Source organism: Acanthopagrus latus, chromosome 4, assembly GCF_904848185.1.
Source record: "Acanthopagrus latus isolate v.2019 chromosome 4, fAcaLat1.1, whole genome shotgun sequence".
Taxonomy (NCBI): Eukaryota; Metazoa; Chordata; class Actinopteri; order Spariformes; family Sparidae; genus Acanthopagrus; species Acanthopagrus latus.
Genome location: NC_051042.1, coordinates 25,537,842 through 25,565,510, shown reverse-complemented (window position 1 = coordinate 25,565,510; position 27,669 = coordinate 25,537,842). Strand labels below are relative to the sequence as shown.

The 27,669-nt window shown below is 41.9% G+C and overlaps 3 protein-coding genes across 4 annotated transcripts; all 3 read right to left on the bottom strand.

The window, feature by feature from the left end:
* hkdc1 (hexokinase domain containing 1) lies at window positions 1-9,442 on the bottom strand. Of its 2 annotated transcripts, none has more exons than XM_037096774.1 (21): window positions 9,201-9,442; window positions 7,674-7,836; window positions 7,390-7,547; window positions 7,146-7,268; window positions 6,958-7,053; window positions 6,736-6,835; window positions 6,269-6,452; window positions 6,009-6,164; window positions 5,691-5,924; window positions 5,105-5,246; window positions 4,836-4,992; window positions 4,582-4,721; window positions 4,284-4,403; window positions 4,055-4,150; window positions 3,854-3,953; window positions 3,461-3,561; window positions 3,182-3,348; window positions 2,846-3,001; window positions 2,625-2,712; window positions 1,228-1,373; window positions 1-1,058 (listed from the first exon to the last, which is right to left on the bottom strand). In XM_037096774.1, exons 1-21 carry the CDS (start codon window positions 9,261-9,263, stop codon window positions 926-928), a joined length of 2,823 nt encoding a protein of 940 aa, XP_036952669.1. In that variant the 5' UTR covers window positions 9,264-9,442; the 3' UTR covers window positions 1-925. The 2 variants fall into 2 exon arrangements, with proteins under 2 accessions (XP_036952669.1, XP_036952670.1); XM_037096775.1 differs by having other exon boundaries at window positions 3,182-3,345; window positions 9,201-9,263.
* Window positions 9,443-10,061: 619 nt separating this feature from the next.
* On the bottom strand, window positions 10,062-17,430 carry supv3l1 (SUV3-like helicase). Its single transcript, XM_037096777.1, has 16 exons — window positions 16,989-17,430; window positions 16,743-16,820; window positions 15,697-15,804; window positions 15,479-15,593; window positions 15,154-15,322; window positions 14,821-14,932; window positions 14,530-14,607; window positions 14,169-14,260; window positions 13,901-14,081; window positions 13,471-13,564; window positions 12,931-13,050; window positions 12,744-12,843; window positions 12,557-12,637; window positions 12,177-12,353; window positions 11,406-11,554; window positions 10,062-11,241 (listed from the first exon to the last, which is right to left on the bottom strand). Exons 1-16 carry the CDS (start codon window positions 17,260-17,262, stop codon window positions 10,860-10,862), a joined length of 2,310 nt encoding a protein of 769 aa, XP_036952672.1. The 5' UTR covers window positions 17,263-17,430; the 3' UTR covers window positions 10,062-10,859.
* Window positions 17,431-18,684: 1,254 nt separating this feature from the next.
* vps26a (VPS26, retromer complex component A) lies at window positions 18,685-27,272 on the bottom strand. Its single transcript, XM_037095053.1, has 9 exons — window positions 27,124-27,272; window positions 25,290-25,439; window positions 24,702-24,777; window positions 24,077-24,233; window positions 23,198-23,362; window positions 22,998-23,104; window positions 22,642-22,743; window positions 22,337-22,446; window positions 18,685-21,456 (listed from the first exon to the last, which is right to left on the bottom strand). The coding sequence occupies exons 1-9, from the start codon at window positions 27,124-27,126 to the stop codon at window positions 21,340-21,342; spliced, it is 987 nt and encodes a 328-aa protein (XP_036950948.1). The 5' UTR covers window positions 27,127-27,272; the 3' UTR covers window positions 18,685-21,339.
* Window positions 27,273-27,669: the final 397 nt, after the last annotated feature.

Below are 27,669 nucleotides of genomic sequence, written 5' to 3'. Positions count from 1 at the left end.
TACAAATGTGCAACTTTTATCTTTAATAATTACACTACCTAGATATTTACATCCATTTGGACCCTTTAGTAAACATTGTAAAAACAAAAGAAAGGATGAAACATAATTAAGACAAACAGTCAGCAAATGGGATCACAGAGGAGGCCATGTTTGAGTGTAAGGGACTGTCCTGTTCTTATCATCATCATCATCATCATCATGCACAGCATCATGTACAGTATAATCACTGTCTGACATCTAAACTGGATTGAACAGTTAGAATAGCCTTCTTGTTCGGTTTCACATGAAGTTCTGACCTTGTGCAGTTTGCAGTGTTCTTTTTTTTCCCTCCCTTTTTTCCCAGAACCAGCAGCTCAGCACGGATATCAAGAGCAGATAGTGTAATCAGTGCACGGCTAACACTGGTGCAGCTGTGGGTATAACACTTTTTCCTACAACAGAGTCAGTAATTATTGAAAAGGCTTTGATTTTTGAAAGACCCACGAGAATCACAACTGGGTCAAGAACAAAAATATTTTTGCTTGACATTTATTTATAGATTTTGAAAGTCGTCTCCAACACAGAGCCAATAATAAAAGAAAGGCTTTTCACAGGACAAACAGAGTAGTTCGATTAATTGGAATCCAGCTCTACAATGTTACTGGAAACCAGAAATGAATCCCTTGGTAGCAGTCACACAAATGGCTGTGTTTATGGTTGTGAAGCCTGCTGGGAATCATGCAGTAAAAACGATGTAAACTGTAAATTTGTATTTGGAATTCCAGTTAGGTGAAGCTCCATGTTGTCAGGTGAAGGAGCTTTTGGTGACTCCATTTGTCTCTGAGGTGACGCATGGTGGTCTGCAGCTCTTCTGGGACCAAAAGACGACACTTGCAATTCCAAACCATGAGGAAAGTGAAAATGAACAATGGTAAATCCTCTTTTTTCAGCCATGCATCTGTCTGGCTACAGCTGAGATGAGGGCAGCACCCTTCCCACTGCCTTCCTCTGATGGCAGGAAGGTCACGTTACACTGAGGAGCCAAAGCTCTGGCAGTGTCTTTGAGCACTCGAGAGAAACTAGACAGAAGCAGCAAAAGAAGAAGAAACAAATGAGTTTTTATAAAGGGGAATTAAAGGACTTTTTGGTAAAAGTAACTTCTGAATCCAGCCACCAACAACAAAACATTTAACTGAGCTGAATCCTTTTAAAGTTGTTTCACTATGACTAAACTCAATAATGACTCACTGTGGATGCAGTTTGTAGAGAGCCCCGTCCACCCCTACAGTGATGTTCAGATGGTCCAGTCCTCGGTTCTCTCTGATCTTATCGACCACGGCCGCCATTCCTGCCCCACACAGCTGAGCTGCACGACGTGACACTGCCCCACATACCTGCATTACAATGAAATCCATTATCATGATTGCAACACTTAACAAACTGTTGGTGCCACAGTTTGCTGAGCCACAAAATATCATATCACCCCTCAACGAATACACAAAAAAAACTCTTACTGAATCCCAAAGTGAGGTTGCCACAGAGAGCCAAAAGATCTTCTGGGCATTGTAGCATTTCAAAATCTAAACTCTTAACCTCTCCCCGGCATTTTTTTTTCTTTTTTTGAAGAAGAATTTGAGACTAGAAAAAGTGTTGCAGTATTATTTGAGGTTAAAAAATTTTGAGTTTGATTCACATTACCATCTAAATACTACTGTTACTGACTAATTCAGCTTGATAATGGCACAAGAACAGCATGGGTGTAATTAATAACATTGCATTCAGGTGTGGTATGCAGAGCGCTTGGCTCATTAGTATGGATTAATGAGGAAACATGCATGAGGACTAATGAAATCAGTTGCACCTGTGGTTTTCCTGGCTAAATATTTGCTTTGAAAAAGACTACAAAATATATAGATACAACATATAAAAAAATTGCTTAGGGGGCGGCTGTGGCTCAGGGGTAGAGCCAGCATCTTGTTATTGAAAGGTTGCTGGTTCTATTCCCCTGGTCTGCATGTGGAAGTGTCCTCGGGCAAGATACTGAACCCCGAACTGCTCCTGATGTGCTGGTTGGCACCTTGCAAGGCAGTGAACCACCATCAGTGTATGAATTACAATTATTGATATAAATGCTTAAAATGTCAGTATATGTCTGTTTGTCCCACACAGTCATCAGGTGCTGTGTAACCGACCGCTGTCATGTTGACTGGATGTAGACGAAGGCTTAGACTGCATGACGGTTGCTGTGTCTCAATTCAGGGTCTGCATCCTTCCAAGGACCCGGCCTTTGCGGTCTTCAAAGGCGAGTCCTTCGGAGAGACCTTGTTAACCGCGTCAACCGTTGTTAAATGGGACGGTCTAGTCTTTGGAGTGTTTCCTGGGTGCGTCACCAGATGTTTAACCCTTACAACACGACTTCTGCCACCCAGGCCAGCAAAGGTGACACGATGTCGCCATTTTTTTCTTATTTTTTCTATTTTGGGATATGTGAGGCCATGAAGGATAGTAGCCATGCATCCTCCAAAAAGAGGTAAAAGGAGGCCGCATTTGGAGGAGCCTTCGAACTGGATCCTTTGTGCGGCATTGTGACCTCCGAAGGATGCAGACCCTGAATTGAGACACCGCAATAGTGTCAGGTCCTCTACCTCTTTGACAATGATGCTGTCATCGCAGGTGCCTTCCAGCCCCAGCTGTTGGAGAATAGCTCTGACCTGCAGTAGAGCCAGCCGGTCACTAGAGGGAGACAACACAGTCACTCACATTACAGGAAAATACAGCCACACATTTCCTGACAAACACAGCAGAGGAATCGTTTATCTAAAGGAGACACACAGCCTCACGTACAGACACACACAGTTTCTCCCACCTCTCTATTTGTGACAGGTATTTGGTTTCGAATATTCCAGGTGTTTTTAACGTTTCAGTGACGTGGCCTCTGAACAGCAAACCTCCTCGGGTCAAGTCCAACAACACCTGACGGACAATTTCTCCTAAGTACATCCCACTGGTCAGCTTTTCAAACCTGCACAAAGACACATATCGTTCCTGAAATCCTCTAACAGTGTGTGAGCAGTCCCGTACATTTGTATAAAAGCGTACAACTTAATATGTAGCATACACGGGAGCACAACTACATGGTTGACACACATTTTTTTAAAGGCATGTGCAGGTATGACAGCACATATATGTGTGTGTCTCTAACCTTTGTCTTCCGGGATTGATCGAGTTTTGGTTCACCTCCATGTCATATGGTGTGATGATGTCATCCAGAGAGCCGTCATCACCCAGACCTCCCCACTCTGTGTTTATACACATCTTTGAAAGCTCAGCATCGACCTCCTTTTTCTTTCTTTCAGTCGTATCATCCTGCTACCAGCAGAAAAAAAATGTAAGAATATGAGTTACTGTGAAAACACAACTCACAACTCACAACCTGCTGACAAAAGTAAACACTAGGAGCATTCTGTGAGACTTCTTCTACCTTATCTTCCTCTCGTTCTTCTTTTTCAGGCTTTCCAATGATTTCTTTAGTCTTCTCAATGTTCTTCACATCCTCCATGTAACAAACATTAGTGCCAGTTCCTGTGAAGCAGAGTCACAAGGTCGACTTCAGTGTGTGACATAAAACATGACAAGCACAAGGCGCCTGAAATATGTACCGGTGGTCAAACTCAGAGTCTTGTGTACAGAGACAAAATCCAGTGTGCCTGGCAACAAGTTTGTGTTGAGCAGTGACGGCCACAACATACATAAAAAAGCACTTGTGAGAACCCTGATTCGTGATCCAGCCTTGATAATGCAAGGAAGAACAAAACAAAGCACACGATGTAGCAACAAGTCAAAACATTGTGTTAACTCTCTGAAGGTCACATACCAGCAATCAGTCCAATTTCACACTGAGGGTCCTCATAGGCACAGCTCATCATGGTCCCAACTGTGTCATTGACGACTGCTACTATGTCCAAGTCAAACTCCTACAGGTATGAACACACAGTTTTTTTGATTACAAATAGGGAGAACTGCAGCATTATTCTTCACCTCATCTAAAGAAATTGTCATGAAACTTTTGACTCACGTTGCGTCTCTTGATGGCCTCCCTCAGCATGCTAACAACATCATGTCCCTCACAGTCTGTGGCCTTGTAGCCTTTGGTCCAGCTCACCAATGTGCCCTACAGAACAGTAAAGGTTGAATTGGTCAACAAAACCGACAAATCTCTTTTAAAGGTTATGAATATGTTCAGCGACTGATCGTTGGTTGTCTGTCCAGCTCCAACCCTACAGGACTTTGATGTCCACACTCACCGTGTCAATAGCGGTCTGCTCGCAGGGGAAAGAGAAGGTGAAGCCTGCAGGAAGACGAGCGTTCTTCATCCCCATGTAGTCCAGGAAGTCACTAACACACTGTGCTATATGATCAAACAACTGGGGACAGACAGAAAGACGGAGAAAAAAAAAGCCTGAAATACATTTTTTTGTTGATGACAACATTAGACCTACTGTGATTCCTTGCCCAGTAATTTAAATACTTTCCATAAAAAAAAGTCCCAGTTTCATTAATCTGCTTTCCACTTAGCATTAATAATCTGACAAAATGTCCTACCTCTTCTCCAGTTCCCTGCATTATCTCCAGAGGTATTGTGTAGATCTTATGGTAAAGTCGAGCGTTCTGTCTTTTAAAGTTCACCATCATCGCTCTGAAGTTTGTTCCTCCCAGATCCAAAGCAAGGTACTTTCCATGCTCTGGAAAAACACACGAAAAAGAGACACAGATAAAGAGGATAATAAAAAAGTTTGTAGCTGTTAGAGTTTCAGACAATTAATTTGTCCATTATGTGTTTCATTTTGGCTTCTGACCTGTGCCATCAGGTGTACGGTACACAAAAGACGGCAGCATCTTGATGGCAGAGGAGCCTTTAGTCTTCAGCCCAGCCTCCAGCCCCGCCCTCATCCTGGCCTTGACCAGCTGCAGCTGCTCCTGACTCAGTTTGAAGGGACACAGCGTCTCATCCACCTGGAATACGAGTGAGATAATGTCAGATTTGGCAGCACCGATGAGGAAAAACATGTGGTGATGACACATATCATATAAAGCAGAGAAACACACACACACAGAGCATCCTAACCTGTCGTCTTAGTGATGCCAGTCGTTGGGCGACTGCTGACACCAAAGCAGCTCCTTTGCTGCTGCCACTGTCTGACAGGACAAACCTGACATGGCACTCAGGAAGCAACCGGCGCACGACTTTATGGAGACGTTTAGGATACCTGAAACACAAGGAGTGTAAGATGTAACTTCAAGAAGTCCAGCACAGTGGTGTTTTTACAATGATAAGAATCCATAATTATATTTCAGTCTATATACCTTTACATGTCTTTAATCAATCAATCAACTTTTTTTTGACTCGTAGTCCAATAAATACGCATACCAATACAAACAACAGCACATACACAAACAACAAGACAATTAAACTTGTCATCACAATGTGACACTTTATCTCCAAATATGTTTCTGTATTTTGCATTAAGCTGTGACATCATACACAATATCAGGACCCTGAAACTGAAGCAGCTAAATGGAATTCAGCCACCATTAATTATTCACATCTGTGCTTTTTCTACTGCGACATGTCATAATGTCTGCCGCGAAGAAGAAATGCACAGTTGGTATATCAATATCATGATTTGGTGCATATTTCCATGACAACCTACTGTGGGTGCGTCTTGTACACAGTTCCATCCACGCCCACCGTGATCCTCAGCGTCCTCAAGTTACGGTTCTGCTTAATTCGACTCAAGATGGCTGCCAGTCCTGCAGCCACCAGGTTTGAGGACCTGAAGGACACTATGGTGCTGATGTGCTGAACGGCAACGCAGTCGTCGGGTGACGGGTTCAAGTCGAGCTCTGTGAGGATGTCTCTGGTGTTCTTGAGACCCGTTTTGTACCTGAAAGCAACAGACATCTAAAGGATCACTTGTTGTTACAGAGAGGGAGTGTGACACAGACAGACGGACAGACAGACAACTCACTGCTCCATGGCTGCAACATGCGCAGTGGTAATCTTCCCTGTAGTCCTCAGGGCATCAGACACCTGCCCATCAAACAGCTTTCCACGTTTAGCCATCTTTAACACAACCAGCCTCACTAACTCTCCCAGATACATCCCACTGACCATCTTCTCAAAGCTGCAAGTAGGAAGCACATGGGGAAACACAGACACAGATGGAGTTAAAGTTGACATGTTGTGCCACGTATGTCGAATCTTGAGAAAAAAAGCTGCTTTCCTCACATTTGCTTTCCGGGGTTGTTGGAGGCTGCGTCCACTTCTCTGTCAAACTCAGTGATGTAATCGTTCAGAGCCCCGTCGTCTCCAAAGCCCCCCCACTCAGTGTTTATGCACATCCTGCCCTCGTCTCCCTCCACCAGGTCAACGTTACGCAGGCCCTCCATGTAGCACGCATTGGTGCCGGTACCTACACAACGCATCAGAAAATGTGATGTCACAACTTTGAGGTCATCACCCTGAGCCACGCCCCCCAAGCACAGCTGCTGACATGAAAACAGCGGCAGATGAGGAAGCACAGTGGCCGATGCCTGCTCAGGCCTGGGAGAGCTGACCAATCACAGCAGACTGGGCTATTTGGGAGGAGGGCCTTAAAGAGACCACACTACACACAAAGGCCTCCTGACAGGCATGCATTAAGACGCCGCATCACTAGAGGGAGCAGGAGTTTCACTGAATGATGATGCACTCACCAATGATGAGTCCCACGTCGCAGTACTGGTCATCAAACCCGCAGGTCATCATGGTGGCTACAGTGTCGTTGACCATGGCTAACACCTCCACGCTCATACCCTGCAGAGTTACATAGTGAGGTTGTGAGGTTAAGGTAACTTCTAATACAGAACAGTTTGTGTACTAAATGTGTAGGCAGCAAGTCAAATCAGCTTATAATGAAGTAAATTCCAGAGTTTTACCCCAGTCCTGTCAATAGCTTCTCTAAGGGTTTTGACCACATCTTTACCCTGAAGGCCTCGAACCCGGTAGTTTTTACTCCAGTTTACCAATAATCCCTGAAGAGGAAGAGAGAAAAGAACAAGTAGATGCACAGAGTGACAAATGTACTGCAGGTGCAGGTCATGCAGAGTGTGGAGAGCGTCATTACCTGATCCAGTTTGGACTGTTCGCAGGGAAAAGAGAAAGTGAAGGCCAGAGGATGTTTCTTCTCCAGGCTGATGTTCTTCTCATGCATGAAGTCCTTCAGAGACTCTGACACATGGTCAAATAGCTGCAGAGAGACGATGAAGAAACAGATGGTAACCCTCCTCTATTCCACCTCCTCCGCTGATGTCCCTGTCCATGTCTCCTGTGCCTCCGCCCCACCCCCTCTCTCTGCCTCTCATCCTCACCTCTGTTCCTCTCCCACTGAGTAGCTCCTTTGGTATCGGGTAGATCTTCTCCTCCATCTCAACTCCTCCCCTCCGTATCCCCATGCCCTCTCTCACTTTAACTTGGAGCACCTTAAACTTGGAGCCTCCAAGATCCAACGCCAGGAACTGTCCTTTCTCTGCGAAGGAGAGCGAGAGACACAAATATATCATCTGTTTTGCACTGTATCTATAAATATATATGCGTGTCACATATTTCTGGAGAAGCATCCCAAAAAAGTTAGAAAACCATCGGTGTGAGTGACCTGTTCCATCAGGAGTGGAGCGGACATGCGTGGGCAGCATCTTCACGGCTGCTGCAGCGTTGCTCTCTGCTGAGAGGCCCTTCTTCATCTCAGCCTGGAAACGGGCCGAGATGTCTTTCAGCTGGTCGTCATGGAGACGCATGGCGTACAGAAACCTGTCCACCTAAAAAAATAAAAAGATAAATCGAAAGAAGTAGACAGAAAATGGAAAGCAAACACAGAGGCAAAGATTGATGAGCCGTATGGATTTATCTTCCCACTGATGGACTTTAATGAGAGGATAGAGGCAGAGAGAGGCAGACAGTGATAAGAGAGAGAGACAGGCAGTGTGTACAGAAGAGAAGTTATACATCTCTTTGTCTCCTCGTCTTATTTTTCATCAAGACCCTTCCCTCCATCCTCTACATCCAAAGGACTGTCTTCCACGGACAAAGAAATAATGGTATAGAACATTTCTGTACCAGGTCACAAACACCTCCATCCACTCAGTTTGGGGGATTTCCTGTATAAACTCTACATTATATAATTCTATCATCAGTTATCATATTTGATCACAGATTACATAACGCTAATGGTATTTTACTGAAGTTTTACGTGTGTCAAACATTTAAATTGTCACAAAAGTTGCTGCAACATGTCCTGAACTCACATTTAACTCTGACTATATAGAAAGCAACAGTACCTCAATCATGGGAGGGTAGTTTAATTCTAAGACTCTAACTGTGCGGTTTGAAGGAAAGAGATGCAAACAAGAAACTTAACAGCAGAGGAAGCCTGCCGATCCTCTCTATGAATTAGTAACAGGGTGAGAACGTATCAGAAAGCTTTTCCACCCTGCGTATTGAATCATCCCTGTGGTGACATGATCAGGGGACAAGGTCCCTCTGGCTGGCTGGGTGTCAGCCTGTATTTGTGTTAGAGTGTGAGTGCATATAGTGTGTGTCTTCTTATGGGAGTGTCAACAATTTGTGCCCTGGGATGGTGTGTTGATCCCATCAGGACAAAGGAGGAGGAGTGTTGTTAATCATTGCTCAGACAAATGGTGACACAGTAACTTATGATCACGGCACCTCGACTGTCCAAGTACAGCGCTGGCTCCTGCGTTATCTCCTGGATAAAGACAGTGGTGTCGGCAAAACCTCGGAAGGTCAAATCAGGATTTGTCTTGTTTAAAATACTTTTTTTGATCCAAGCAATATTTGGAACACACTATCAATTCATGTATTTGTTACTGTTTGTTTTCTTTTGCAAGTATAAATTGCACTGGATCCATTAAATGTTGTTGTTTATATTATATAATCAGTAAATATTAATAAACCTGTAATTTGCAATATGACATCACATTAATGCCTGTGGAAGATCTATCAAAATCATAATGCCCCAAAAACTATTTTAATCAACAAGTGTATTCATGGCCTCATTTTTTGGCATAATTTTTATTTTTGTGAGTAAAAGGATCTAGAACAAAGGTTAAGTTAAAGTAACCTTTTGTTAAAGTCACACTCAGCACCGCGGAGCAGCTCTTACCTTCTTGGTGGGGTCCTCCTGGAGTTTGGAGAAGAAGAATGAAACGAGATGAACGGCAAACATCTTGATGCGCAACACACGCCAACATCAAAAGATCCAGTGGGTTTGATAATAACTTTCTCTGTCAGCGCACCATACAAGAGCACAGTCTCCAATTAAATGTGGATGAGAGACACATTCAGAGTGAACACATGTTAAGACGTAGAACTTCTGGTTCTTCCCCGCCGTCCTCGCTGAGTCCACTGAGCAGGGACAAACCTCCACCCTCACTCAATGATTAACAACAAGCCAAACCCCTTTCTCCCATCATTTCCTCCAATCTCTCCATCTTACTGCCCAACCCTATCAACTTTTAAAGGTTAAAGGTTTATTTATTTGTCATTAATTCTCTCTGATGTATTACACTGAACCTTTACTGAAATTCTGCAGAAAACCTAATTTTATTAACTGAGGATGAATTTTGTGGGAATATAAACATGAATACACACATCTAGAAGAGTTCCATCTGATTAAATGGTGCAGCCATTTGAAAGGTGGAAAGGTGATGGTGCACCTGCACGAGAGAGTTATAGTTCTGTCTGAGATCAATCAGCACTGTGTGTGTGTGTGTGTGTGTGTGTATTGTCTGTAGTCTGTAACTGACTGTGTGACTGTGATTTTAACTGTCGGGTCAAACAGGAGGGTTAATCTACTTAATGGCTCAATGAAACTTGCTGTGTTCCTGATTTGATTAAATTATGCAAATTGAAAATTTAACAATGTGACCCACCATTATGTGTCTTTAGTTTCATCAAGTGTTTGCATGATGTAGTTACTCTTAACTGTGAGCTGCATGATACAATACATAAACATGAAATCAAGACAGTTCAAACATAGCAGATTTTAATTTGACTCATGTCATCACAGTAAATATACAAATAAGAAAAAATACGGCATATCTGTGTATAGACACTAACAGGGCTTCAATCTATTCAAAATGTTCGAAAATAAAATTGAAATTCATTTCAGAGTAGTTTAACTGCCGAAGTATAAATATGTTATTCTTTCGCTTTCAACTATACGTTGCACAATAAAAGCACAATGATTCCAGACCTGCAAAACACACATGTACTGCGCATTTCACAGTGTTTCATGATCTATAATGCTTCTAAAACAGCATTTACAACAGTGAGACTCTTCACCGAAACACTGAGCACATCGTCAGTTTGTGAGAACTGAAGACCAGCTGCAGATCGGGCAAGTTTTGTTGCTGGGCAGCTTCACATGAAATAACCAGCCAACCAGTTTTCACTCTCCGCCATGATTGTAACTGGAAGTCATTTTATGCTCACACTGAAAATAGGATAATGTGTCCTAACATACCCAGGATCTGTCAGCTGGGCAACAGAGCAGCCAGTGGTTTACAGGAGGGACATTTACGTACATTAACTGGAATCATTTTATAGCACTTCTAACAGTTTGGAAGAGAAAGATGTGACACACTGTGAGATTTTAGCAGACCCATTTTGATGTTTATATTTTAGCTTTAGTGCTTGAACTGTGCATAGATCCCCCTTTTTCCAATTTTAAACCACCAGATGTTATTCAAGGTTTGAATCACTTGTCGATCTCCATGGGAACAATTTTGTCATAACAACCAACACATAATGATGCCCCTCTTCATTTCTTCTTATTTTTTCTTTTCCCTGTGTTGTCATTATTTTTATCGTCTGTTTCTTCAGACCACTCCCTCTGCAGTTGCAGGAGCATATCGGTCGTCAGGAGCCCTTCTCTCACCAGGCGACTGGCCAGAGAGCTGTCAATCATCACTCCTGAGCCCCCTTGTCTCCTTTGACCTGTGCGGCCGGTCACATTATTACTGCTGGATGTTCCAACATTACCGTGCATGCTGCCCTGTGTCTGCAGGGGGTCAGTGATGGTTGAGTTAGAGGCTCTGATGAGACGGGTGATATTCAGCACACCTTCTTGGATGGTGTGATCAAGTTCCTGCTGGATTTTCCGAATCATGGCCGTGTCTGGAAACATGTCCATGAAACGGTAGCTGCACAGACGGACAGAGAGATCGACAGCAACGTTAGCAGGCAGGCAATGACGAGCAGAGCCACTATTTGGAATGTAACGTTATACCCATACAAACAAAAGACGATTACATTGCGTAACAACTGCTCGAAATGTCAGGTACAAGAGGAGGAAACATCACGTTACCTTAACCAAAGATAAAGATCTAACACATCGTGGACAGCTTCCAAGTGAACCAGGTCTTTTATGTTTTTGGGTAGAGCCAGAGGCCAGTTGATATGGCGACAGATCCAGTCAAATGTCAGAGGCTCGTCTCGACTGAACTGACGGGCAAACTGGAAGAGAAACAAGATTCAAAACAGCGCTAATAAAAGCTGCCAGTACAGAACAGTATGCAAAGATTAGCAGGAAGCAAATGGAAGAGAGTGTGTTGAGCAGCATCATAGTATTAATGTTATTTCCATGATAACTATATTATGACTGTATTAAACTTGTGAAACATGTATGCTTTCTGACAACCCCACAAGACAGAAAGCAAGACACCAATCCTATGAGACACAACTTGAGCCTGTGTCTCAAAGGTTACTTGACAATCATTTCATCCTTGGTTTATGAGTATGACATGACCATAAAATGAGAGAACAAAAACTATGACACCAATAAAAATATTCATGCTGTGTTTTTTATATTTTTACAAGACTGAGTCGATGAATCAGTTCCTGACAAACAGAAAAAAACGTTAGTGTCAGAGAGATCCAGCTGATAAACTGAGAAAGTGTGTGATAATAATTACAGCTCAAATGTTTTTTCTGGTCTTTGCTGTTGTCACACCTGTCTGATCCCAATGACCCCGGCCACTACTGTTACCATTAACCCATTATTTACACTTCCCTCCTCAGCGTTGTAACTGTCTCCCTCTGTTTACCTCATTCGTCTCCCAGCTTCACTCATACTAACCTTGAGGAACGACGTGCAGACAAACGGCTGTTTCTTGTTGATGGGAGCGGTGCAGAAGACGTAACGCGACCTCAGGTTCAGCGGGATGTGCTGAATCATGTCAGCCAGGAACTTGAAGTCGTCAATGTTGCAGACAAAATACACACCGTCCACCTGAGAGAGGCTGACGAATATGTCCTGAGAGAGAGAGAGAGAGATAGAGGTAAGTCGCAAAGTGTGTCAGAGGATGAGGTTATGGCGTGAGTGTGATAAATCAAACTGATGAGTGCATGCATTGGTACAGTTCTTTGTCCCACCTTTCAGTGTGATAACATTTCACACACTGTTGCTTACAGGTTGAACAGAGGCAGGGGGATGAATGAATAGATCTCTATACTCACAACAAGGTTTGACAGTGAAGCATCGGGCAGGTGATAAGCAAACATCTCGATCTGCTCTGCTGTAGGATGCAGACCTGCAGTCTGAAGAAAAAGAGGAGTGATAAACATACGGTGACCCTGCTGGGAGGCCTTTCAGGGTTAACCTACGAGTGTGTGTTTGAGTGTGTGCCTGTGTCTAAATGATCACCTCTATCGGGTCCACGGATTGGCTGAGTATTTCCTTCAGAACAGGAAGATCTTCTCTGTGCATGGTGGTAACCTCTCCCTCTTTAAACTTGGAGGAGAACCTGGGAGGGGTGACGGAGGAGAAAATGACTTGCTTATACCTTTAACGGCTCATGAATGGGGCTAACAGAAGTACAAATGAGGCTGACCTCCCTGCGCGGCCGGCTATCTGCAGGGCTTGTGATGTGCTGATGGCGTCCATCTGCTTCTCCCCCTTCTCATTAATGTTGGGCTTTATCAGACTGTTGAAGATGATACGTTTTATACTCCTGGAAAGGGAGAGAGGGGGAGAAAGGCAGGTAAGTGGAGAGATCTGGGCTGAAATGATTACATCTTTATAACAACGTGACCATTTTCTCTGAAGCTACAGCTGAAAGATTAGAGTCTTGTAAAAGCCCCAACAGGTAAGAATCTCAGATTGTTTGCGACCCCTAGTGGTGTGTGTTGAACATGCCAGCAAAAAGGTATTAAACACCATAAAAATTAACTGTAAAGTTATCAAATCAAATTTTGAGATAAACATGATGAGGGATAATATGGTGGTTGATATAACAACTCAGTAGAAAAGGGAAAAACACAATGTAGGTTTTACTTGACAAGACCCCAACAATACATACTTCAGTGAGGGCATGTAATGAACTCGGTGGAATCAATGAATTAAAGACAGCACACAGTAAGACGGTATTTACAGGTTCAGGCCCATCCCGATAGCATCTGTAGCCACCAGTATCTTGCAGGCGTCATCGGGGTCATTAAACTTCTTGGCTTGTGACAACTTGGTGCCTGTAAATCACACAATCAAGCCTGGAATCAGACAAACATCTGAAATGACGGTTGGTAAAATATGAACAACTGAAATGTGACTTTTGTATGATCTTTGTAATGTTTTTTGGACACAAGTGAAGTTTAAGCTTGAGCAAAAGAACATTTTTACAAATGGAGCCCACTACGATCTTGTTGATTTGGAAGATTTTACTTCAATGTGACAACTTCTTACTTCAATACAAACTCTGGTAACAAAAATTCATAGAGAGGCAGGAGAGTATTTTTCTTTACATTTGCCATTAGTCGAAGGACCAAAGTTGACATACTGGGACTTTCCCATACACACAAACTCACCTGGAGGTAAGCTGCCGTAAATGACGGCACATTCTAGTCCTCTGGCCTCAATCTGCCTGCTGATGGAGTAGATGTCGTTTTTGCTGAAGCAGACGATGCAGTCTCCTGGTCTCAGGTTGTCTAATGACTCCACAGCCTGATCCAGGATTGTGAAAGGAGTTAAACGCTCATAGTTGTGGACCTTCAGAGAGAGAGATGGAGAGAGTGGTTATTTAAAAAAAACTACATCATAACAACTGCGGTCCGACACATGCTATTACAGCCTCACCTCCACCTCCTCTCCGGTGGTGAACATCAACTCTCTGATGAAGTTGATGGCTGCAGGTTCCCCACACACATGGATCTCCTCCGCACACAGACCTACAACAAATGACAAGTGTTGAAGTTTGAAATAAATGACACAATCACAAGGACAAAGAAAAACATGCCAAAATGTGTGCTTATTAGAGAGGTGCCTTAAAACACAATAAGACATTCAGAAAATGTACATTATCATCACTTGATTCCCATGAATGGTACTACAGAGAGCTGATCGTCTAGCCTGAGGTCAAATTAATGGAATGAATGAACAGAGACCTTGTGCATGTCTGTGTGTGGTGACTGTCTGTGTTTCAGTGTGTGTTACCAACCCAGCAGTGCTCTGGTCCAGGCCCAGCCTCTGGACAGATCTCTGATCATCTGAATTTCATCGATCACAGCCACTTCATCTAAAAACACACAGACCCGCCATCGCCTCGTTAATGAATACACACAAACAAAATTTCCACCAGTGCCTCCATTTCTGCTTTCTTGGGATTGAAACGAGACAGCAGTCGACCATTCTTCTTTGGTTCAACTGATGCAATTTCATGTCAAACACAGTGATATTGTTACATTGATGCTACTCAGCAGAAATGTTTGTATGCGTTATGTTAACTTACAAGGTGTGTTGACGCTGCACATCTCAATGGTACAGGCTACATGACCAGATGCTCGACCCTCGGGGTCCGTGAATGTCCTTTCCTCTCCGGTAACCAAGTCACATCTCACACCCTGTGAATACGCACACACATATACACACGGGACATCAGTCAACACTGCAGTATGGCGAGTGGGAGATAGAAGATGACGTCTTTAAAAAGACCACTGAGGTGGGAAACAAAAAAGACAGGATGGACAGTGTGGGATAAAGGCATTACTACAATAAAGAAACTAGAATATGAAGACAAAGTTCTCCACTAATTCATCAATTTATCACAAAGACAGACACGTACGGCCGCATTGGTCTTCTCAAAGATCTCGTGGGCCAGCAGCTTCAGAGGGCCGCAGTAGACTCCAGACTTGGCAGCCAGGAAGCGCTGGATGGCGTGGTAGGTTTTACCACTGTTAGTGGGACCAGCATGGAAAATCACCTTCCTCTGGATGACACGAGCCTCGGGATACCTGATGACCACATACACACAAATATTTACACATGTATACAGAGGAAAACCTACAACATTACAGTAAAAGTAAAGGTGGATCCCACTTTGATATCAGATATTACTCATGTACTCATGCCTGACACTCCTGGGTTATCCTCTATTATATAATACATACCAGTTAGCAGGATGTCTGAGGTCGGAGATCTGTCTCAGGTCATCCATACAGTCCAGCATAGGAAAGATCTGCTTGGCGTGACGCATGAAGTACGGGTAGATGTCATCTACATGACCTGGAAGACAGATATTCAGCTTAATTCAAATTTTACCTTGATTGAATCATTTTATCTTTTGACACGACACCATCTTTTGAGGGGTAATTAAAAACTGACAAACCGGCTCCAAAGCAGATGTCACTGAGGATGATGTGCAGGTCAGCGGGGAGTGCTGTCATTTCCAGGACATACTTCCTGAAGCTAATGAAGGCCTGGTGGAACAGACGAGCTGCGCATACACACACATACACACACACACACACACATAAAAGACAAGGTTACAATGAAGCTCACCACAGAAAGTGTGATGTTATGAACCTGATGTTAATCTGACTGCAGCATCAACAATTTCACAGCAGGACCTCCGTGCACAATGATCTCAGAGCCTTCCCTTCACTTTCTCTTTCATTGAAATGGTTTTGTTTCACTGTTTAACTGTGAGAGGAAAGATAATTCGGTCAACAGAATAAAAGTTCTCCCGTCGATGATAAAAAACTGATGTTAAGCCCTGACTTATTACACTTGGATGGCATGATGACACAACTGTACCTTGATACTGATAAAATAACCGATTGTAGAAACCAACATTTTTATGCTTTTTCAAGCACACCTGAGAGCAAGAAAGGCTAAGACAAGGTCAGCAAATATGGTTTATTTGATATTCCACAGCTATGATAAGACTTTACGGTTAAACCTGGAGACTTCTCCCCTTGTGTTGCTTTCTTCTCATAAAAAACCTGCAGCTGTTCTGCGCTATAAGCGCAACAAACGTTTGTTTGTTGTTCTCCTTCACTGTGTTGACTGGCTGCTCACAAAACAACTTTAAAGTGCACACCGTCACCACCACCTGCTGTGTGTAGATGCTGAAGTTGTTAAGTCAACAAAAATAATTTCACTTTGTATTATCAACTATAATTTCAATATCTGCTGATAACTGATAATGTAAATGTTTCATTATTGGGCCAATAATCAATCTTCCCAATATATATCATGCGAATGGATGCAGGCTTTATATTGGACAGATTATTATCCATTTATTATACTGAAATGTATGGGAATTTATGTTTTTCACATTGGCATTAAATCTGGGTTTTAAATCGTTAAATACAAGACAACAACAAAAGCAATGTGTGAACAGCTGTAAAATGATGCCAATTCATTTCTCACCATCCAGGCCATGGTCTGCTGCCAGCTTCTGCATCTCTCTCCTCTTATAAAACTTGTTCAGCATTTTCAGCAGCTGATCTGAATTACAGACAGAAATGTAAAGACAGAAATGAGAAAACACATAAAATGACAAACTCAAACTACTGAACATTTGACATCTCAGATCGCCTTGGCTTTAATCAGTTCTCATCTCTATTCTGCTCAGCGTCACTGATCATTGAGACCAGCTCAGGTGGTCGGACTCACTCTTATCGAGCGGCTGGGTCAGCTCTGCTCCCACACTCCCGTCCACCGCGGGGTCGGTCTTCAGAGGGACGGGGACAAACAGAGAGGTGTCCGGGGCTTTTGGAGAAGAGCTGTTTGACGACACATGTCTGCTACAGACACCAGAGCCGGCCTGGTGCTGTTTATGTAAAACACCAGAAGGCACATGACAGCTACCAGCGGTGATCCTGGCAGTATGAGGGCTAATGTGGCGTTGAAGCCGAGAAAACAAATACATGCACCGGTTTAGCGACATCACTGCGACTCGTTTATACGCCGGGTATTGGCTCCTTCGACGGGGTAAGAAAAAAAACTAACGCTACTATCGCTCCATGTTGTTCAGTAGGTGTGGATGTGTAGATTACACACCATTCACATCACCAGAGGACGGTCAACACTGTTCTCTTCCTGCTGACACAACGTGGGACAGGATCGGTCGCGATATAGCCGCCCACAAAAGTGCCTGTTTGTATTAAAGCATAAAATGACTAATATTCACAAAATAATGATATTTATAAGTGTAAACGAGCTAATTTTTCTTAGACAATGGAATGTGACCTTCAATGTATTGTCTTCAGAATATTATGTCGCAAAGAGTGCAAAATATATAAACAGGCAAAGCGAAGGACACCTCCACAACTGAAGCCGAAGATCGTATATGGAACAGGTGACATAACTCAGACTCTAGTGCCGTCTGCTGTAGATTCATCATGAGAAATGACTTTCTACTCCAAAAACAAATGCACAGAACAAAGATTTGTAGACCTTTTTTTTTTTCATGTAAATTCAGCGCTGATGGAAGTAAGTGTCAACCTGTCAATATATTTCACTCTATTACAATTAAATAAAAGATAGATGTTGAGGTATTTTAATGAATACATTCATATTTATACAAATATTGACATCATAACCCCAAGTTCACTACATCCCCACCAACCCAATTTACTGTCTGTAAATATACTCTAAATTTTATTTCAAATGTTATTCCCATCTGTCTTTGTTATTTATCAGTGTTTTTGATTTATTTTTCTGTGTTACATTTGTATAGCAAGTGCGTAAATACAGTCAGTCAATTCTTGCATACTTGGCTATAAAACTGAACCGGATTCTGATCTCACATAAATGTTTGACTAGTCACAAAAAATACAATTTAAATGTACCTTTTTAATGAACGTACCTTAATGTTTTTATCAATTTATAAAATTGTGTTTGTTTGTTTTTTTCATCCATTTCTCATTTAATCTTATGTATTGTATGGCAGTGTTAAAGCTGTTCTGTTGCTTTCTCTGGATACCAATACAAGAGTGTCTGAAGAGAGCTTGACAAAGAACTGGCTTTCTTTTTAAAGTTTGAGTCCTGACAACACTATATGCATCTGTTCAATCCACTATATTTGTTGAAATATTTGCAGTCAGAGAGGAAGGCAACTGAAGTTTTCTCTGAAAGTTCCTCCAATACACTTTCCACTGAAGGGTAAAATCTGGATGCAGACAAATGTAAATTACCTCTTGAAAGAACTGAAATGACCTGGCATTTTACATGCTGATGACAAGTTGGATAAATAATGAATTCTTATACCAAATATTATATTGACCCATTAACAAAAAACCTGAACTGAACTCTTCTAACTTCATGTTTTGTAATTATTTTTTAAAGAAACAGTGCTATTCAAAAGATATTCAGTATAAATTTGCTTTATTCACGATTCATTTTTGCTATATATTTGGGTTTGGTGTATATACACATATCATACACACACACACGCACACACACTTTGATGGCATGATAAGACATAGTGTAAAGATTAACATGCAGTAGATAAGACAGGGGCAGAGAGTTTTGGCATTACGTGTCTCTTCATTACCTCTGAAGGTATTTTAAGTATGCCAAACACACCTTACCTGTACAGTGTTTAGAAAGAAAGAAACTGTCACTTGCAAATAAATTACAGTTTCCAAACAAAAGAAGTGCTGATTTGCAAAGCCAAAACTAGTGTTGAGGAACAAACATGTAGAACCATAGATGTCTGTTCAGAGGTTCATGAAATGAAATGTGTAACAGCGTGACTTGCACACGAAAGAGACATAAAGCAGTAAAATATTGTATTGTACTTAAGTCCAATTAAAACAAGTAGTGATATATAAACAACAGTATCATTTGCATTAGAGACGCAGGAGATCTCTGAGGTGAAGTCGTCCTTGAGTGATGTTTAGCTTCAGCTTCCATGCCCCGCCCCCCCTCGCTTTTCTTTTTTTTTTTTTTTTAAAGCAAAGTTAAGTATTGGAGGGGAAGTGCAAAACTGGCCACAGATCAGAGCTTAAGGACAATTTTCAGCTTACACACAAGAGCTGTAACATCGCCAAACTGTATGTCTGGTTCTTTAAAGCAGGACCTTAACTGCAGGTCTGAGCATCACAGTGGAACATTGTTGGACTTTTACAGTGTATTGATACTGCATCCTTTCCAGTGCTTACAATAGCATACATGAGCCATATATTAACATACGCATTTTACTGATGTCGAACGGACAGGCTCAAAAAACACTGCACCTGACAAAAGGAAAGCGAATTATTGATTTAATGCGTCCTAGTTTTGAGATGTCCCTCTTGGACATTTCTTCCTCCACCCAGATAAAATGGAGGTCAATGGAATTCCATTTGTGGTGCTCAAAGCAGCGAAATGTAATTCTCTGTTAATCTTGATTATCCACATGTCTGGCTTGGAGTAGATTCTTTTGTGGGCGAACCGACTCTTAAATATCTGAAAAGACGAACAACAAAAATCTTTTCTTTTTTCTCAAAGATGAGTCATAAATAAATGGCACTTTACAGATTAAACTAAATCTCGCATGCCAGAGAAACATAAACAGAGGGAAGCCTTAAGATAAATGTGGAAGCGATGCTGTAGCACTCACACAGACCTCACCAGTGAAAACATTATCAAATATTCATCCTAACGAGAGGCTGAAACCTCTGAGTCTTTAACAAGCAGAAGATTTCATCGTGTGATGCCTTTAGAGCTGCAACCATCAGCCGTTTATCGATTAGTCAACTGACTACAAAACTAATTGTCAACTATTTAGAAAGTGGGTTTCTTATTTCAGTCATTTCCAAAAAGAATCTAGCCGCTCCAGTGTGACCATTTACTTTCACTATGCAAATGTACATTTAATATTCAGGGAATTAAGACTGCTGGTCTGGCAAAAAAAAACAACTTTGTAGATAGAAAATTGTGATGAATTAATTGTAATCTCATATCTAAATGATGAATCAATTAATTGAGAATCTGCAGATGAAATACTAATGAAAATAACGACTAGTTGCAGCTCTAAAAGATCTTTAGTTCGACAGTTGTATGAAATACATGATATTGAAATGATAATGTCCATCTCGAATCAAAAATATTCTTACATGAAATGAGATGTGCTCAAGCTAGTCATGTAACAGTTTTCATGTCAACAGAACAGCTATATAAGAGGATAAATTATAAGACTAGATTTTTGTTAAGATGGACATTTGTTGCACTAAACTCTTAATTTATTAATTAAGCAGACTTTGCATATGAAGAGCAGTTTGTGGACTTTTTGTATCATACTTTTGAGATGGATGAACAAGAGCACAGTGACATCATGACAGCTCTAACTCAAGTGTTTTGATCAGACAGAGCGCGTGTGCGTTGACTCATAGCTTAGCCTCTTGCGTCCTTCGTTCAGGCTGATCCCCACATGTCTTGAATACTTTCAGTCACTGGCGAGACTCCAGATAGCGTCATTCTGAAGGGGTTGTGGGAGGGAGGATGCCAGAGAAAGTCCACGGTGAGCGCTGTCCAAAGACGCAAAGAAAAGAAGCTCCTGCTGCAGAGGAAATGGATAAGTGTGGTGGTGGTCGTCTGCAGCTGTCGTTTTTTTCCTCCGTCATTGCTCCTGTTTTGTTATGCATTCAGGCTGTATGGCTTCACTTGTGTGTGTGTTTTCAGTCTGAGACGCCGATATCAAACAGACTGCCTCACTGCTCCTTACTTGGGTGGCTTTGAACTGCATTTGACTTGCCGCAACATTTAGCATTCAGCCTACTTGGGTTGTACAGTCGTGCGTCTGTATGGTAGTATGTTTCAGTCCGGGGGGGGGGGGGGGGGATTGTGGTTGGACAGCTCACATGGGAGGCTGTGAAATGGTGCGGAGGGGGGAGGATGTCAGAGGGTATGTTATGTGTATTCATTTATACAGACATTTCTCAGTCCAGGCAGATAGTGGGGCAGCCCTCACAACTCTGGCTGTTCAGCAGTGAAGAGTTGGGGTGTGTCTGTGTGTATTTTTCAGTTCATAGCGGCGTCCTCACATCTCTGGCTGCTCTGCGCTAACTGGCTGGGTTCGGGGCTCGGGCGACTCGTAGCGCTGGTGGAAGTTTCTTTTCCTCAGCTTCTCTGGCGCTTTTCTCCACAAAACAATCTCCTAAACAGGGAGGTACAGGAGGGAATACATGAAAACTTGAAAAACAGCAATCCCAATTAAAAATACAGAGGTAGACATATGATTTGATGCATACAAAAAGACTGGCAGCCTTGTAATACAACGTTTCTTTAAAAACTAAAATGTATTAATTTGAGTTGCAAAGTCCTTTAAGGTATATTTCAGTGGGGAGGTTGTTTGCAAAACAATGGCAACTATGTAGTCACGACAGAGAGAGAGCAAAAGTGTGTGTGATGGTGAGTATGAGGTTGACAGTGCTGTCACAGAGGTGACTGTAGCAGTGCAGAGTGTGTACAGTTTTGGTGGTTTAGCTAAGATGGACTGACCATTAAGGTGGAGCAGTGTCTCATTTTAGTGACAAGCCGCTTCAACAACAGTTCAGAAAGTGACACTCTCCATATTTTTCTCACTGTTAAACAACAACAACAACAACAACAACAACAACAACAACAACAACAACAACAACAACAACACTCCTGTTGCACCAACAACAGGAAGTCAATTAGGACCCAAACAGCACCTGCATCTGAATACATTTTATGCAAGTGTCTACAGGTGTTAAGTAGCTACTGGCTAACTTTAGTCAGCATTTTTATATTTTCAATTAAAACAGTCGCTTTCAGGTTGACAGACATTTGGACAACAAAGAAAACACAATAGGTTACAGATCTTTTTCACTGCAAGACAATTTGTAAACTTTCTACAGGCAATGAGAGGCTCTTGAGATGGACTGGTGTTTAAACTTAAAGCCCTGTGGAGTTTACTTATACACATAAAAGTTACATACTCATTTATATCAGGTCCAGTTACAGATATAAGCTCACTAACGTCTAATACCATCACTGCTCAGTGTGTTTGTTACCTGTTGTTTAAAGTATCTTCTGTCCTCTTCGTCCACCAGCACCAGATTAAGGAAGTAGCGTACAGAGAACTTCTTGTTGACATCCCTCATGGTGGCTGTCAAGTCATATCCTGTGAGGAAACAGGAGATGTGATAAGCTGCATCTCATACTTTAAGTAAAATATACGTATACACGTTTATTTAATAACATTTTTTATATAGATATTTTCCATTACATTGTGTCGATTATTAGAGGAGAGGAGAGGAGAGGAGAGGAGAGGAGAGGAGAGGAGAGGAGAGGAGAGGAGAGGAGAGGGTGAACTTACCTGCCAGAAAGAGTCTGATGGGGATTGATTCTCCTTTAACTGGGGCTCCATCCATGATCTCATACTTTGCAACCGTCTCTGTCTCCGTGGTGGTACTGGGACCTGAAAAAGGAGGACATCGATTACATTAAATGAGTAGGATAAACAACAGTAAAGTGGAGCAGAGCTCACAGAAGTTTTTAAAATCTTTTGGGACCTCATCACTTCACAGAAAAGTAAACCAGCGATTGCATTTTACAGCTGGAGAAACCTCAAAGATGATGAACTATAAAGTCAGCGCTGAGTCATGCTGCTTGCAGTATATGTGTCGGATCTAAGTGACATACATTGTAAACATGGCTGTCCTAGATTCTCACCTATGCCTGTTATCTCCTTCTTGATGAGCTGTAGCTCCATGTGTTGGATCTTGATCCTGACCAGCAGGAAGTAGATCTTCCCAACAATCACGTCCTTGAGGTGGTATCTAACAAAGAGACACATCAGGACAAGCAGCTCAAAGTGGCTGCAGAAAAAAATAAAGACCTCAACAGAAAAGATATACCGAAATTGATCTTACTTGGATTTATTGTATTCAAACTCGATGTGCAGACAGTCTTCTATGCCAACCTCCATCTTGATTGAGTTGTTGACATCTGGGTAGGTGGCTAACTGGTGGACAATCAGCTCGTATTCCTTCACTAAGTCAGAAAGCCGACGAACTATTGTCACCCTGAGGAAATACCTGCAAGACAGAGAAAGAGTCTGAAAACAGTGTTGAACACGCTGCCATCCAAAATGTCCCACTGCGACAACCACAGAAAATCTTTGTTTTCTCCATCAGGTGTGAACATACTGAACTCAAACAACCTAAAATGTGTTTTTAAATCACATTTTGACTAGTACGTGAAATTTTCACATCATTTTCATTCAGATTTAGTCAGTACGGTGATGATTCTAAGATATATTATCAATAACATATGGCTGCTCCTTGAAAGTACTTTAATTAACCAATAATAAGGTAAAATTTTCTTAACTGATTGATCGTTTTTGACACAATATCGCCACAAAGTCAAAATGGGAGATGTTATTAGACAAACACTCAAAAAAAAAAAAAAAGAAAAAAAAGATCATCCGAAAAAGATTTACAATAGTAAACCATCAGCCAGCAAAATGTACTTGATAAAAAAAAAATAATGATCGATTCAAATTATTCCCTGCAAATAAACATCAAGTAATAAAAAATAAAATAAAAAAACACACTTAATGTCTGCAATATCTTATTGGTCTCTGTGTATATCTCTCACTGTCCCCCTCCAGTAGGGGGAACTGTATCTTAAGATTTAATGTGGACACTTGATGTCGAGCACACAGATCATCAGAAACTTCAAATGAGACCAATGCAACTGATATGACAGTAGAACTTACAGCCTATTGTTAAGCTGTGTATTGAATATACCTTAGCCTGACATTGGCTCCAGTATAGGACTCATAGGGCTTCTCCACCTGCATGAACTCAAAGTCGTAGCTCCTGTTCTGGGTGAGTTCTCCTGGCAGAGCCAACTCTTTCACCAGGTCCACAAACTCATGGGTGTTGCTCTTATCAGAGAACAGTTCTGAAATAAAGATTAAGAGTGCAAGTTAAATAAGACTAGAAAACATTTTATATCAGGATCCCATGCTCTTTCAACACACTGCCCCCGCTACCCTCCTCCTACTGCACATACAGTTGAACAAGGGTTTAGCTCCACTATGGCAGGCTGCACATGAGGACCACATGCTCCGTTAAACCCTTTAACCACATGAGAAAGCCAGCAGCCGACTGTGGACAAGTAGTTCTCCAGCTATAAAGCCCAATGCACTCAACTGACAGTGTGAATATCTTAGGCATAAGGCAAGTTAGAGGTTTTAATAGCTAATATATATATATATATATATATATATATTCATCAGCACCGTTATACCATCAACTGTGCAAAGGAAGAGTTCATTGTACAATTTCATTATAAATAACAATTAGCTCTCATCGATCTATACGTCTTGCAAGAGACAGACACACAGAGTGGTGACTGATGAATGCTCACCTATCTGTCCAACAAACTCGATGCGGATGCCCTGATGCTCCAGTCGCTTTCCTCCCTGCTTCACATTTAGATTCACCTTGAGGGGGACAGGCGATGAGATCAAGTATCATATGAGGCAAAAATCATGTTGTCACAGCTGATACTACCGATACTACCTTCTCTTCATAGAACACAGAAAATATCCCAGACAGAAGCCATGTCTTGTTATTACAAAGCTGCTGTTGCTGTCTGAAGTTATGTAAACATTTTGTTAAGAGAATCAAATATTGGGAAGACTCCTTTATGACTTAATAAAGCAGATATATCAGCTGATACATTCATAGACCCTAAACATAGATGCTTCACTTCTTCCCAGAGCAAATCTTGCGCACACATCAGAAGAACTTTAATTTCCCACTGGGCTCAGTTAAAGAGAGCGTCCCAAAATAGACTGAGGTATGGCCGAGAAGTCCATTACCTGCTTACTGAACACTGCTAACTACTAAAATGAAATGACAGCAATTTTTTAATCAAGGCTTCAGGTGTGTAGGGCTCCCTTGAGGAGCTCCGGCTGCATCCCACGTTATCAATAATGTAAAGTCAGTTTACCTTGCCAGACACAGACTCTCCGTCGTAGAACAGGTAGTGCTTCTCCACCTTCCCCTCTTCTGTCTTCAGCTCAGCTGTCTTTCTGTTCTCTGCATCGTTCAGCAGCACGTCTATCTCACATACCGGCCCAAACAAACCTCCTAGGAAACTCTGAAGGACACAACGCACACCACAGAAAACACGGCATTACACACAGGAAGAAGAATTTTCATGAGTCAGTCTTGCAAAGATGTCTGAATAATACACTGATTAAACCTTTATTGACAGTACAATAGGACAGAATTCCAGACAGAAGAAAAAAGCGCTTTGCTGTATTAATCCTGACGACCTGCACACTCTTCAAGCAGATGACAGCCGTCACCTCTTTATTTCTTTATTACTTAAAAGACGCAGTTTTGTGGAAGAACTTTTAACCTGAAAAGATGAATCATCATTGATGAATTTTCATTACTTCATAAACTGAATAAATAATCCGTCTTCAAAGTAAAACACAATTTCATACAGTTTCACATCAATTCATCAGATACATATCCCTGAGTTACCTTCTAAATATAGTTTATATTATCGTTCTGGGTTTTAATTCATTTCTCAAAACTAGATACGGGTCCTTTCAGGTTCACAAAGTTGAACCTTTCTGTAATTCATGTAGGTGACAACTCAAGATCAAGCACAACTGTAAAACCGGACACAACAAAACAAACTGAGATATCAGGCAAAGTAAGAAAGTGGAAAATCTCCTATCAGCCTGCGATGTGGCTATCTTAATCTCAGGGGCGTGAACAGCCACAGTTTTCAGGCTGTTAAACTGTAACAGCACTGTTGCTGTTATCTATCTTACAGGCACTTTAAAACTACAACTATTTGGATTTGTATATTTGTTCACACAACATCTGTATGGACTTGTGACGGATAACGGGATCTAACTCTGCAATAACATGTTTAACATCTGTACGTGAGAACAAGTGTGTGAAAACAAATGGGACTGCCAGATGTTTAAAGGTAAATCCATGCAGCTAGTCCCTATGTTATTTCAGTCACTTAACAACGGCTGTCCACCCACATTATTTTTCTCTGAGCTGGCACAAAGTCACAAACACATGCTTCAGCATGCAGGAGCAGCAAATCTGGAGGGATCAGCCCAACCACCAAGATGTCAGGAGAGACCAATGATCACTGTCTGAAAGCGAGTGGGATGCTTTCAGTCATATGATCCCGTAAATGGTTGCGTGATTAATATAGGAAACTCCTATTAATCAATACAATGTGCCACACTGGAGCAAATAACATGGAAAAAACAGCAACAGTGCATCACAGTCAGTGGGATTCAACATGCAATCGATGCTACTGTGTCCTAACTCATTTATTCAAGAAGTGATCAAAGCTTTTCTGAGCAGAATGTTCTTTAAACACAGAAATGTAAACGGAATGTGAAGACATGTATGTGACTGGCAGGATGCAACTTCACATGACATCGTGCTAACCAGCAACGTTAGCTAACTTTGACGCTTCCCTCGGCACTCTGGCAGCTCCAGTCACCCAAAACACAAACAGCTAAAATTAATTCAATTACTGATAAACACTTTTAGCTCCTGTCTTCATTAACAGGAGCTGCTGCTGGGCCGCTGGCTAGCCAAAACATCAGTGAGAGAGAGCACAGGCGGCCTCGTACTCATGCTAACTCGACCAGCCCAGCTAGCTCTCCTGTCGGGGTTTAACTGTTAAACAGCAGCTGTAAGTTAAACATCTGGTCGGTGTTATTGCTGCCGTTTTATCAGTAAGTATCCCGGTTCGTTTCAGTGTAGCCCGAAGAGATGATGCTTGTTTTTGCACTCACCATCTCGGCCGTCTAGACAGTTGAAGCTAACAGCTAGCCTCGCTCCGTGTAGCCAGTCTGTTGGTGTGAACCAGGAGGTAGTATCAAGGATCTCCGTCATGTGACCCGGGTCATGTGTGTGTCTGTGGGCGGAGGCAGCAGGCTGACATGGGACGCTGCTTGGCATTCCCCCCCCTTAATTTCTCCTTAAAAAATCCAGGATAATTTTAGTGAGACATAGAGAAAGTTTATGACAGTGGCTACTTTTATTACAGCCTGACTTATGTTAAAAATCTGAGAATATAGATTGGTCAATTTTTTTTTCTTTTTAAAGGTTACCTATTGTGGTTTTTCATTTTGTTCCCTTTCCTTCAGTATGTTAAAGCATAAATGTTCTTGTGCATTTGAAAGGTATGGATAGTTAAAAAAGCCCAATGGGAGCTCCTCTTTCCCACTAAAAACACTGCCCCTGAAACACCTCGTCAGTAGCCCCACCTTTAATTCCCTGACTTCATGATGTCACACTACTTCAACATGTCACACCTTTGCACAACATCTGCCTACATT